At 49.5% G+C, this 13,138-nt stretch overlaps 6 protein-coding genes across 6 annotated transcripts; 1 reads left to right on the forward strand and 5 right to left on the reverse strand.

Moving 5' to 3' along the window:
* Positions 1-883: 883 nt before the first annotated feature.
* Positions 884-1,382, reverse strand: LACBIDRAFT_324624 (uncharacterized protein; the record flags this gene model as incomplete). The annotated part of the gene is made up of 4 exons (XM_001878367.1): positions 884-943; positions 992-1,057; positions 1,121-1,186; positions 1,245-1,382. 4 exons carry the CDS (start codon positions 1,380-1,382, stop codon positions 884-886), a joined length of 330 nt encoding a protein of 109 aa, XP_001878402.1.
* Positions 1,383-3,189: 1,807 nt separating this feature from the next.
* LACBIDRAFT_315491 (uncharacterized protein) lies at positions 3,190-3,351 on the reverse strand (the record flags this gene model as incomplete). The annotated part of the gene is made up of 1 exon (XM_001878368.1): positions 3,190-3,351. The coding sequence occupies one exon, from the start codon at positions 3,349-3,351 to the stop codon at positions 3,190-3,192; it is 162 nt and encodes a 53-aa protein (XP_001878403.1).
* Positions 3,352-4,883: 1,532 nt separating this feature from the next.
* LACBIDRAFT_315492 (uncharacterized protein) lies at positions 4,884-5,322 on the reverse strand (the record flags this gene model as incomplete). The annotated part of the gene is made up of 2 exons (XM_001878369.1): positions 4,884-4,946; positions 5,005-5,322. The coding sequence occupies 2 exons, from the start codon at positions 5,320-5,322 to the stop codon at positions 4,884-4,886; spliced, it is 381 nt and encodes a 126-aa protein (XP_001878404.1).
* Positions 5,323-6,849: 1,527 nt separating this feature from the next.
* LACBIDRAFT_324626 (uncharacterized protein) lies at positions 6,850-7,710 on the reverse strand (the record flags this gene model as incomplete). Its single annotated transcript, XM_001878370.1, has 4 exons — positions 6,850-7,096; positions 7,204-7,393; positions 7,461-7,509; positions 7,543-7,710. 4 exons carry the CDS (start codon positions 7,708-7,710, stop codon positions 6,850-6,852), a joined length of 654 nt encoding a protein of 217 aa, XP_001878405.1.
* A 1,412-nt stretch (positions 7,711-9,122) lies between these two features.
* Positions 9,123-9,704, reverse strand: LACBIDRAFT_324627 (uncharacterized protein; the record flags this gene model as incomplete). Its single annotated transcript, XM_001878371.1, has 3 exons — positions 9,123-9,392; positions 9,443-9,502; positions 9,561-9,704. The coding sequence occupies 3 exons, from the start codon at positions 9,702-9,704 to the stop codon at positions 9,123-9,125; spliced, it is 474 nt and encodes a 157-aa protein (XP_001878406.1).
* Positions 9,705-9,980: 276 nt separating this feature from the next.
* Positions 9,981-11,095, forward strand: LACBIDRAFT_324628 (uncharacterized protein; the record flags this gene model as incomplete). The annotated part of the gene is made up of 5 exons (XM_001878023.1): positions 9,981-10,076; positions 10,182-10,205; positions 10,274-10,495; positions 10,688-11,009; positions 11,061-11,095. 5 exons carry the CDS (start codon positions 9,981-9,983, stop codon positions 11,093-11,095), a joined length of 699 nt encoding a protein of 232 aa, XP_001878058.1.
* Between the last annotated feature and the right edge of the window lie 2,043 nt (positions 11,096-13,138).

Below are 13,138 nucleotides of genomic sequence, written 5' to 3' on the forward strand. Positions count from 1 at the left end.
ACATTTCCCGATCCCTCCACCCTTCCATCGCTCCCTCCCTTAATCTTACCCTTCCTTGTCATCCTCCTCCCTTACCCTTACCCTTGTCACCCTCGGACCTCCTCCAGCCTCCTCCGTTACCCTTACACTTGCCACCCTTCTCCATTACCCTTACACTTGCCACCCTTCTCCATTACCCTTACAATTGCCACCCACCCTCCCTTACTTTTACCCTTGCTCTTCGCCATCCCTTTCTTACTCTTTCTCTTACCCTTGCTTCCCTCCCTCTTCCCTCCCTTTCCTTCCTTCCTCGTGCGCTTTATTGATATGCGTGCACGTTAAACAAAAGGCAACCAACACGAGACATAACACAAAAACATTACACATGATACAAAAATATGATCATTCTTCGTCATTCAGATTTCGTGCGAATTTTCAAACGCAAACTGCAATCAGACCAACGTCGAAGTTCTATCGATTCCATTATGAAACTATCGGGATACAGTCCACTGCGTACATCAAGCCAATGAAACAACGACAAGTTCTGAAGTGAGTGGATGACCAAAAAGTCATCTCTTGCCCAGAGTCCAGACAAAGAGCAACAGAATCAATTTCTTCCGTGTGTGATCATAACCCCTCAACTTTGTCTGTCATACGAGCAAGAACGACTATATTTTGTGTGAGTGTCCTGAATTATCAAGATCATGGTGAGAACTATATACTACAAAGGAAGGCGAATGAAGCGTTGATCAACAGATACTGCAAAGCTATATATATGATACAAAAGAAGGCCACGAAGCGTTGATAATGGGATTGACAATGACAAAATGCAAGAGATGTTTAGCGTTTAGCGAGCAACAAGATGGGTCATGTGAAGGCTTCGGCATCAAAAGCAGGAAGACACTCAGATGGTGAAGAGGCCTCCAAAGCCCTTGATCTTCAGCAGGACGGCTTTGAGGCGTCGCTGTGATATGATGAGTGTGACGCACATCTCAGCTTCGAACACACATACCCAAAAGAAGCCTTCTGAGATTTGTTCCTCTTGCGCATCGCCAAATAAGGACGCGGCCTCTGGGTCCTAAACAAAAATCAAATGGGCAAAGAGATGTTCCGAAATGGATATCTTGAAGGAGCAACCTACCGGATAGTAGTCAGCCTTGTAAACGATGAAGGCTGGAGCTGGAGCAGTCCGTTGATCAACCGTGCGCTGTGGACAAGACGGGGAAATCAGTGGCCGGGAGATGTATGTCGCGGACATGCCGCACCATGAGGTTCTCGTCGTCAGGCAGAGCATGGATGGGAATATGAATTTCCCGGTTGCGGGCTGGCTGAAAGTCGCGAAGGGTGACTGAGCCACTGAGGGCGAGGGTGAAGGATGGCAAAACCGGATGCGAGCGAGGCATCATAGATAGAGAATGAAACGCTGCACGTTTTAATTTGTAGCAGCAGCAAAGGAGCGTTGGGGCGGGGGTGGTGGCGGTGGGTGTGATAAGGAAAGAGGGATGCAGGACAGAGGGGAATTAATATGGGATTTTTGGGGTGAAGAGGTCCAAATAGCCGTCAAAACAGCGGCGACCTTGGAATTCCTTACTTGAAGTTTAAAATTTTCGTTCCTGGATATCCTGGATCGTTATAGGCCAAAAATGGTTGAACCGCAGGAACCGTGTCCTTCGCCCTTTGCCGCCGATCGGCGCGTAGGGGGGCTGGCTTGCCAGAAAGAGACTGGCGGGGGAGTAATGAAGGGAAGAGATGTAACCATGCGTCCAAGCGCCCAGGAGTGCACTGCCGAAAGTTGTGAGAAACCCAACCCGCTCAACGTCCAACGGTTGCCGCCTCAAACACAACTCTGTGAGAACAAGCGATACTTGCTCTCAACAGCCAATCCACAGCATTCCCGACATTTAGAGACTCCTCCGCACCCAGTCCACACTACCTGTTGTCCAAGGACCGGACAATAGGTGGTGGCGATAGCCTCTCCTTGACTCGTTCCCCTACAGCTGGTACGCCCAAATTCCTGTGAAACCATATAGAAACGCCGAGTCCTTATTCCTCCAAAGCTTATAACAGGCTCTATTGACGACCACGGAGAAGAGAGCACCCCAAAGTCAAACGTCCAAGTCATTTCACCACGGCTCAACAGCATTCCAACGCCTGCTTGAGGAGGCAGCAATTCGGGATTTGGGACCCCTTGCAACCTGTACAACTGTCTAGTGTCAACGAAGGCCTTTGTTGCTCTGGATAGGAAGCCGTCCCATCCAAGAACAGAGGACCGAACGGGTGGAAACGTCGGGTTCGCAACCGCCTGGCATGCCTCCTTCACGGACATGGAGAGTTGCGCAGTGAGCGGCAGAATAATGCTGCACATTCGCCGCTCAGACACCTCCTTGGGATCGCCCAGTTCACGATAACGTCGTTCTCCACTACAAGAGGCAACGTTCGACTTTCAGACCTCTTTCAAACAGTTCAATGATTGGTCTCCACAGAGGCCAATTAGGGGGTGCTCCAGGTGAGCAAACGCACTCAGGACGAACTCCTCGGCATGTCTTTGAATGAGCCTTGTGCAGATCGGCTTCAATGGACACTGTGCAGTTGAAGCCCCATGCCACATAGAGGCATAAATTTCCAAACGCCTCCCGCCGTAGGTTGGCCTTCATGCAGATGGAACCAGTGGTTCTGAGACTTCCACAAATGTCCAAAGGCTTCAAACCTGAATCATGTCCCGCTCCTGAGCTTTCAAAGCCGTCACGTGATGGGCACATATCGTAGCAAATGGGTGAGTTGTGTATTTCCACTTCGCTTCTAGAAGTAGAACTTGACAGGATATCCAGCGTAGATGGAGGATGTGGAAATCTGACCGGCAACGGAGGTTTGAATCGAGAAATCCAGAACCGCACGCGGCTTTGTGCCAGCACCTCAATATTCTCGCCAAAACAGAGGAAAAGGAACAGAGAAGGCGCTGATGGCTGCCAAATGACAGACAGACTGCCTGTCAAAGTTGTCAGACTTGGGCTCGGCTAGTCGACGTGGTAGCGAAGGGATAACTTGACCACTTTTTCGAGGTCGTTATTGGCAGTTCTTTCCTGGCAAATTTTATGAGTTCTGAAGAGGTCTTGAATGAGCGTTCAAGAAGGAAGATAAGCACATACCATCGTCCATGCGAAATAGCCGGGTGATGTTCAAAGCCCTCGACGTTCAAAGCCCTCCCCATGGTCATCTCCAATACCTGATACCATCACAACCCCTTTGCCTGACACGGTTTCGCTTGAAAGTACCCCATGACCTAAATGGCGTTGGTGCATCTCGAGCACTGGGTGCCGAGCAATTGAGTTTGTCGTTTGTGGCAGGAGTTGTGGAACACATCGGTCTGATCATGTCGAGGCCACATCAAGATTCAAAACTGCCGCTGCCTCCCGAAACCGAACTCCGACCCATTGCTCCTGGGGCCTAAACGGCCTGCCTTCATCTTTCCCCCCCTCACCCAGTTTCTTCGAGTCTTTGTCTGATATGGGATATCACGAATTTCTTGGCAAAGTCAAGGTCAAAATCGTTATGCGCCGTGGATGACGGTCTTGAAGTTGTGCCGAGACCCTCTTTCAAACCCTTGTTCAACAATTCAACGTTCAGCGTTAGATAACATATGGTGTCAGCCTTCTACAACCCATACTACACTCTTTCTCAACTTTTCGAGAATCCCAAAACCATCAACCTCTTGGCCCACTCTGGTAATCGAAAAATGGGAATTTGAAGCTGTGGACACAAGCTCAAGCAGGTGTACCTGAATCTACTGAGAAAACCGCGATTTAGACATACCTGCGACTACAATATTACTTAGGCCACCAGACGATTCAGCCAATGGGGGCCCGGCCGCCCGGGGAACAACGAATATCTATCTCAAGTTTTTCCTTTGAACGCCAACTTCCGATCCTTGGAGTTGGAATCTGTCTCACAACGCACTCAAACATTTTTACCGTTTATACTCTTCAAAACGCTTTCCAGCTCCCTCGTTGTACGTCTCTAGATCTTCCAGTCTACTTTGCTCCACGGGGCAATATCAAGTGCTGCCAAAGTCCTGCTTTATTGTGGAGCTTTTCGAATTGGGTTGCTCCGTCGGCCCGACCACAATCTTTGAAACTGAATTCAGCGAGATGCTCATTCACAGCTGCTCACCACACGATTGAATCATGTCGGAGTCAGTGAGTACATACAGCCACTACAATTCGGCAGTGGTCAGCAACTTACGCCCGAATTTCAGGGAGTTCTCATCTCAAATTCGACCTCTCCAAACCTGGTGTTTCTCTCTCAAGTCCTGTCTCTGACCCATCTATCACTGGGACAGGCAACCTGATTCCGGTCTTGAAATGGGGCACTTTCTTTTCACCTACTCCTGCCTCCCAGCACTTCTCTGCATTTTCCCTCTGCTACCTGTCCCGTCCCTCTACACCCACATGCGCTTTATTGTGATGGGTATACGTTGAACAAAATGGGTTTAACACGAGACATTACAAAAATATAATTGCCACTTGTCGTTCAGACCTGTGAGAAACCTCAAATGTCACAGTACCGATTGTACCGATATCGACTTGCAACCACATTCGACGATGTACCCCAAAAAGATGAAGATAAATACAAGTTCATGCACTCAACAAAATCAGGCCCTGTAGCAATTTATTGCGAGATACGTGTATAAGGTTGCTGGATTGCTTCAAGGTTGGACATGTATCTTCCATGTGGGTATCCTATCAACGGACTACCTACGCAGACTTCAAGAAAAGAAGGCAAAATGAGAATGAAAACGAAGGCGACGTGCAAGAGCACGAGCAAGATATATAAGTGCAAGGCTACGCAATTAGACCGAATCAAGGCATCCTTCTAGCAGTGTCCGGAGCTTGGCGCTTGGACTCTACTCAGCTAGTGAGGAACTTGCCACCAATGCCCTTCACCTTCAGAAAGATCTTCTTCAAGTGTCGCTGCAGGATGATGAGTACGGGGTACATCATACATTCAGGTTAGCGTGAGGATACGTACCCAGAGCTTGACTTCCTTCTTGCTTGCGCCACCGTTGGAAGGGGCGGCAGCTAGGTCCTGCTGAACAAAGTCAAACAAGCAACTAGAGAGCAAATGGGCAACCAACGGTTTGGGTGGTCGGACGCTGAGGGCGGCACGAAACAACATCAGTGCCTGCAAAAAGTATGTCATGGATGTGCCTACCGTGAGATAATCATTCAAGGGGTCAGAGTTGGGAACTGGGTCGTCGCGGTTCGGGGCGCGTCGAAATTCGAGGGTGATGGATGTACTTATGAGAACACCAAAGGACGGCAAGACAACATATTGGGAAAGTGGCATGGTGGGAGTAAAAATGCACGTTTCAGGTTTGGAAAGAGCGTCAAGGAGCCCGGAGGTGGTGGCCGTGGAGGAGAGAAGGGCGGGCGGTTGTTATCAAGAAAGAAAGTCCAGCTGAGAAGATGATTTATGTTGACTTTGGGGGTGAAGAGCCGCAGACAACCGAGGGAGGGGGGGTCTTTGATAAGGAAATTGAAATGGTGGCTCATACAGGGTTTGGGAGTTTGGGGGGACCAAAATAAGTTTCAAGTCAACCAACAGAAAACTCGAAAAAAGGGGTTTATCGCGCCATGCATCTTACATTTTCGGTTCCTTATCAGTCTAGACTGAAGAGGGTTGGATCGAGCTCGGGAGTGCGTCCATCGCCAATTTTTGATGATCGGCGCGCAGCCCGTCCAGGTTACCAGAACAAGAATGTCCAGGGTAGAGGAAATCTGAAATGGTGAGAAATCAAAATCCGTACAAGCGCCTAGGGGAAGACCTGGCGAGGGAACAGCCGAAAGTTGTGGACAGAGAAAGCAACCGATGTGGCCTCAACGTAAGGTTCCACAAATCTGGGTGAATCGGCGCCGCCAGATCCAACAGCCGACTCAAAGTACTTCTGGTCGTCTCGCATGTTTTCTCATGCTCAACGACTACAGAGCTTCCCTGTTGCCGATTCTGGTCAATTCCGTAACTGTCACCGGCCCCATCCTCAGCACTCTTGAACAAGTTTTCTCGGATGAGAGAACCCCAAAGTCGAATTGCCAGTACCCGTTGATGGTTGAACATTATGTCACGACTCCCTAGTCGTTCGCTGGGCAATGAAAGGTGGGAGGAGGTGATAGCAACCCCATTCAACGGAGGAGTAGGAGCCGTCCAATGGAAAAATCCTGACCTCCATCAATCTGAACATCGGCCAGCTCACGATCGCGAGCGTTAGGCATCGAAACAAAAATTCCTAGTCGTCCACGGCAGCTTGACAATAGGGAGATACTGCCCGTCCCGTTCAAACACTTTGATGGGTCCACCAACTCTGCTACAAGCGGATTGGTGTGCTCCAAGTCCCTCGTGGCCAAGCCAACACCACCTTCCATGAAGATAGGGCGCCAGGAGATTTTCTTCCATATAACGTGCGAACCCTTGCTACTTCAACCACGGAGCAGCGGGGGGCTTTCGAAGGAAAAACGCAGGGTTTTCCTGGAATCCACGCAGCCGACAGTCTCAAGCGCCAAGCGCCTGTAACACAAAGCCCATAAAGCTGTCGCTGTCCTGGCCTATTCTCCTTGGACGATCATGCACAGCGTTCAGTCAAATGTGCATCTTGGGATCGGCTCAACACACTTTAGCAGGACTCATCCCCTCACTAGGATGAAGCCAGGAACTGAGGGCCGTTGAATGTTCGCGCCTCTGGGACAAGAATCTTCGCGTGTTCTGCCACGGCAAGCGAAACTGCAGTCAAAAGAACCTAGAAAAGCACCAGCGAACGGCGGCTCCCTCAAAACTTCCTCCCAATCCCATTGCGAGCTATTGATTTTCATCGGAGTGTCATTACGTTGCACCCATAGGAAGAGGGGTGAGTTGACAGGATTTCTTTGTGTTACCGAAAACATAGACTGATGGGGGAATAGTGCGCTCCGGGATGTGAGACATGGTCCGGAAACCAAGCTCTGGCAAGAGGTCGAGGTCAGGGACCGAGACCGAGACCGGGAATGGCGGAAGACTGGTTACTTTCTTGCTTAAATTGCACAAGGAGGCAAAGAAGGCGCCGGGGTCCCGGGTGATACCACAAAATTGGCTGAGTGCCTCGTAGCACTCCGTGATGTGAAACATGGTCCGGAAACCAAGCTCTGGCAAGAGGTCGAGGAGAGAGACCGAGACCGGAAATGGTGGAAGACTGGTTACTTTCTTGCTAAAATTGCAGAAGGAGACAACGAAGGCGCTGGGGTCTCGAGTGATTCCACATAGTTGGCCGAGTGCCTCGTAACGTTGGTTATAAGCTTGACCTGGCCTATTCGACGTGGCAGTAAACCGGAAAACTTGATGTGAAGGTGCAACTTTTTGCAACCGTTCCTAGTTGGGATTCCTTTCCAGGCTGGCAGAGTATATGAGACTTGGAAAACTCGATGACTAGCGTTTAAGAAAGAGAAAACGGCACGTACATCCATGCGATCCGATATGAGCAACCTCCCAGTCCCCGATCCCTTCTCCCTGCAATTGCCCAAACTACCCTTTGCCACTCACAATCCCTAACGACTCTAAAACCTGTCGTTCCCCGATATACCGCATGAAGTAGAAAACGCGAATGAGTCTCGACTGTTGAGCGCTGCGCGATAAACTCGTCAAGCATTCATGGTTGCCAGTGATGGGAATTTGGACAAGACCACTTTGCTCCGCGCCAAAACAAAACATGGCGTACTAAAACACACATCTTTGCTGAGTGCTCCTCAATAATGATATGGTTTCCTCCGCCTCTCCATACAAGCCTTTTGATCGCAATGCTGCAGTGAGTGTGCCGGCGAAACCTGTTCAAGAGTTATAAGCGAATACTATCCTACCATTGCTGGCATCTGTTTGTAAATCTCAACGCAAGCTTCGTTGCATATGCAATGGGCTTTCGTTTTGTCTGTCTGGTGAGTTCTCTTCTTTTCTCCGTTCTTATTGATCAATTTTTCAGAACAATTACCATCATATGTTCGCTAAGTCGAACCAGCCAACATGGTGTACACGATAGTTGGAAGAGTTCCAAGACCAACAGCTATCCCAGCCATTCATGGGCTGCCTGAAACCCCTCCCAGGTCCTAGCTCAATGTTCGCCCTCCCAGCTTATTTCGTTGACATTGTTTTCAGTGCACTGTCAAGAAAACCGCCTATGTTTGGCCTATGCATCAGTCTTCTCGAGCTGCCTATTTGGCTGAAAGGGAACGTTGATGGTGGCACACACAGTAAAGCGGCATGGCCGTCATTGGGCCATCAAAGGCTTTGGACCTCGGGGGAGTTGTGAAGAAAAGTTCAGAGGAGCGTGAGGAGCGCCACAAAGCTGTTGCAAGCATGGCGTATATATTTCTACGACTTATCTTTTCTGAAGATCAGACTCGTCATCGAAAAACAATATACGCAATGCCTCCGCAATCTTGAATTTTCAGATTTTTCTTGGACAAGCGACTCTTCCGATCTTTTGCGCAATGCTTCATCAAGCCCTTCCTTGCCCCCTTGACTTCAAAGATCAAGAAGCTAAGGCCCGAAGTCCAATCTACAAGCAGAAGGATCCGAACAATTCAGTGCCTCTTAGGCGGACGGGCTGGATGGTCACCCATCTTTGGACGACTGATTTTTCTCGCCTGTTTCTTTGTCATTATCCGAATCCTTCAAGGAAATTTTCAACATTCTGACCCTCTCTCTGACCCCTTTCTGCTTCCCCTATCGTTCCCATACGCCGTTCATCCGTTGTTGTTTTTGCCCAGCTAATAAAGCAATCTTTTCATGATACGCCTCTGCAGAACCATCCAATCCAGCAAGCTACCATGCCAATAACTCAAGATGCAGCTTTTGGGATTCCTTGTCTAATCATCTGTTCCTGATGTCATTAGGGCTTGTGAACGACGGCTCACAATGTCTTTACATGCATGGAGACTGCGGGTTCTTTCAGCTCAGCTGGCACACGAAGGACAAGAGTAATGATGATTCCGGTGAGGCTGAGGTTTAAATGACAAACAAGAATTCTACAATGGAGGCGCCCATGGCGCTTTATAACTTTTGGGTCGTAATGGCGACAAGGGAAGGCGAGAAGCTGAAGATGCGCGACCAGCCATATATCCCAACAGCTACCTCAAAGTGACAACCACTGTTGAGTGAGCGCCTTCCTTCCAACCTAAGGGCGACGACAAGAATTCCAATGCTGGGCCGTAGACCGGGCATTGGATCACAACCTTCCCAGACCCTTGATTCTCTCGACTATCATCCTGAAGTGCCGCTGAAGACGGTTTGATGAGTACGATGTATTCCAAGAACAAAAACATATGAGAACCTACCCAATAGAAGCCGAACTTTTTCTCGGGAGCATCGCCGAACAATGAGGCAGAATCTTGCTCCTGCTAGAAGGAGTAGTGAGAAAGGCTGAATGCTCGTCACGAAGTCAACTCACAAGGAAATAGTCGCGCTCGTCAGTTGCAAATACTGGTGCTGGACGGAGGTCAAGAGTGCGCTGTAGGAGAGGGGAAAAAGTCAGAACATTGAAGAGGTTCCAGAGAGTTTGAGCCTACCATGAGGCCCTCCTCATCAGTGAGTGGGGCAAGCATGGGAGCGAAGAGCTCGCGCCTTTGTGTCCGTTCGTAGTCGCGCAGGATGGTTGAGCCATGGTCAGAGTTGAGTACCAAGCTGAAAGACGGAAACAGGACTTGTGACATGGTGATAGGAATGTACGTCCGTGTACGTTGGTGTGACTGACTAGGGAGAGAGCAAAGAGAGACTGAAGCGGTTGTGGTTGTGAGGTACAAGGTCTGATGAGACGGAAGGAAGGCATGCAATGAGTCTTATCGGGAGGTTCTTTTTGGGTTGGAGGGTCTGGATACCCATCAACCCAAAAGAGACCGAAAAAAAAAACTGGATGGGTGCACTGGTGAACCTGAACACGCTTTAAAGTATTGACCGCACCGACCGCCTGGCTCGTCACTACTGGATCTATGATAGGCAACGATGATGAGAAAGAGATCGAGGATGAGGGAGAAGCCGAAAGCGATTGGGACAGCCTGCGCTGCAAGAGTGGAGAAAGCGCGAGTGTGAGAGACCGATCAGTCAACGTTTGGCAGGAAGGCAACCGACAGCTGACCATACGTTTACCATGACCGTATGGCGCTAATGCGTGGACCGGCTCCTTCCGACAGATTTTCCAAGAGTTGTGCAAGCCGGTAAGCGTCGGCGACGTTGACTTACTGCATGATCAAACTGCGCAAAGGGAAATCTGACAATCCTGCAGGACTTGAGCTTGAAGGTGACGTTCCCCAGAGAAAGGAAGGAACCTGCCAAAGTTCTCCATGGGAAAATCAAAAGTCCCCCACCAGGACCAGTGGAACGAGATGATGTCCGAACCATTGGAAGCCCTCACACGAGTCCCTCCAGAAAGGAAAATGTCAAGCGTATCCGCGTCGACGTCGCCCTTCCGACGACACAAAACTATAGCTCCAGCTGCCTTTGTGGGGTGATGATCTCCAACATGCTTTCTTGAATGACATCCTCTGCAGAGGGAAAATACGGCGAGACTCAACGTATGGATATCGCGGAACTGCTGGAGGTGATGTTCATGAGGACATCACCTTCCGACGAAGAAAGTTCTCCAAAGCCGGCCTGGATGTTTCTTTGAACTTGTCAGGATACGAGGCCCTCATCAAAGGTGATCCAACTTCGAGGCCGTAGTATGGAGACCACATCCTCCGAGGCAGGCGTGCCGCACAATTGGCTATTGATCCACATGAATGCACGGCCTGTTTACATGATAATCACCATCCCGTGCGGGAAAATATCATTGGACCATTCACGAAAGGCCATGCCAAGTAACCAGCTGAAAAGCGAATCCCAGTGCTCAGGCCCGATGGAAACCACGCCGGACCAGCTTAACTGGGCTGACACAGGTCCAAAAGTTCTTGGATGGGCCAACAGGCAAGGCGGAAGGAAAGTCCTAGCCCTTCGACATTGCGATGGCACGTCACCAGCTGGTAAGTGAGCACTTAGCGTTAATCTCTTGACGGCTAATGATACTTCCGTAGTCGAGATGGATTGGTGGGAGCAATATGGACGATAAGGACAACGGATGTGGCTTTCTTCCTGATAACGTGGGCCGATGCAGAAGCTGACATCGGGAAGGCAAACAGAAGTCTCGCAATGCGAAGAGAAATTTTTGTAGATGACGACAAGATCCTGCATCGAGGCTTTTCAACTGATGGCTCAACACGGTAACAAAAAGGACGACGGGAACACATACCTCGTTGCCTTATTCCCATTGGCATATACTCTCAAACAATGATTTGTCGATACTCTTGTCTTCGCAGCTGATATGGAATACACTTTGAGCAACGTCTTCTATGCGTTGACTGTAGACCGAAACAGATTTTTGATGTGTTCCTCCCTGGTTCCTCCAAGACTTCCATTCTCGAGGCTCCCGAAACTAGGGATGATCTGAGCCAACATCGAATATATGAACTCGATGATTGATGCATCGATGAACGTCAATCAAGTTGAATAGCAGTGACCGTTGGGGTGACGAGGAATATTGTTTGGCTATCATCAGTACCACAAGCATGCTAACAGCCACGACGGTCAGCTCAGCCTCTCCACTCCCCCACCCTTCGTTGTGAGTGGAAGAACAATATCTGCTTTTTTCACTCTCCTAAAAGCAAGGGATTCAAGCGGCGTTTTATTTATGCACCATCGACGGTCGTCTTGTTCATTCTGTGTCAACACTATCGAGTGGCACGATCTGGCGACCGTCATGACATTCACGAAAGCGTGTCTGGGGTACCTATCCACCACCAATTGAACTGCGCTGGCCGATGCTATGAAGACAGAATTGTTAGCAAACCACCCAGTTCCAATAATTTCTCAGTTCTTCAGGCTGAGGGCTACATGACCGGGGCCCCGGGCTCTGATACCTGCCGAAAGACGGCCAGCTACTTCCAGATTTCTGAGGTCGGTCTCCGAGACAGCCCCTCAAATATCCGCCAATTGAATCGACCTCGTTTCAATGCCATCTTACTACGGCATTGACTGTCGAATGACTGCCAGCGACCTCGTGGTAAGGCGCTTCATCGAATGTCAAGAAGCCTACGCAAGTCTCCGTCTTCCTACTCGAGCGGCTGGCTGTCCGTTGCCTGCGGAGTTGACGGCTCCTCAGGACTCTTTTCGTGCTTCCCCAGTTTCCCTAAGAGCCAAGAAACCCTTCCAGCATTGTGCACCGTCGCGAGTTTTACCTGACTCGGACTTTCTTCGTTTTTCATGGCCTTTCAATTTGCTAGGAGACTCGGAAGACGTGTTATGTTAGTCTCCTCAGCCCCCCTCCTGCTCGCAATTTTTTTTCGTTTCTCTCCTCCCTCCGGGTCCCACTCCAATCATACATTCATGAATCAGTCTTCGTCGCCTTTGACCGGCTTTAATTACTTCCTTACTCCCACCCCACGACGTCGTCCTGTGACTGCCGCTTGTTGGAACCTCACTTCCGGGGTTCCTGTGCGTCAACATGCCATCCATGTAACTGTGATCAGTAGCCTCTGTTATGGCCATTTGTGCATCGATTAGCATGAAGTAACGTTGATTCTTCTCTCGTAGAGCATCTACCGCTCGTACTTGAAAAATCAAAAGCGATACTTTCAACAGTTTGTTCATGATATTCTCTTTATAGGTTAGTACAGATAACATTCAAAATATGCTACAAGAATGTGAATGGCCATATCCGATATGTAATGTGATGAAAAAATGCCAGCAAGGACCAAGATGTGATGAACAGCCCACTGTAGACCGGTAACCACCGCCTACGAAGCCCTGCAAGTCATGAAAGAGTAGGCCTTGAGATCCATAAGTGATTACGAACCTAATCTCGTCGGACGGTAGTCAGGAACCGTTGGGCCACAAGCAGTATCACGACGATCTCAAAGAGCAGTGCCTTCACGCGAGACTGCACACGACGTTAGCTTGTGCGTAGACATTGAAAGACGAGATTTCGACACACCCAAAGTGAACGATCTACCACAAGAGCTGGTTCTTCGCTTGAGTCTCCCGATTCTCCACTACTACTACTAGTACTGTGAGCATCCTGAAGAGGTGGCGTAGGTGACATGCGACCGCCCTGCGT

Source organism: Laccaria bicolor, genomic scaffold (genome assembly GCF_000143565.1).
Source record: "Laccaria bicolor S238N-H82 LACBIscaffold_6 genomic scaffold, whole genome shotgun sequence".
NCBI classification, from domain to species: domain Eukaryota; kingdom Fungi; phylum Basidiomycota; class Agaricomycetes; order Agaricales; family Hydnangiaceae; genus Laccaria; species Laccaria bicolor.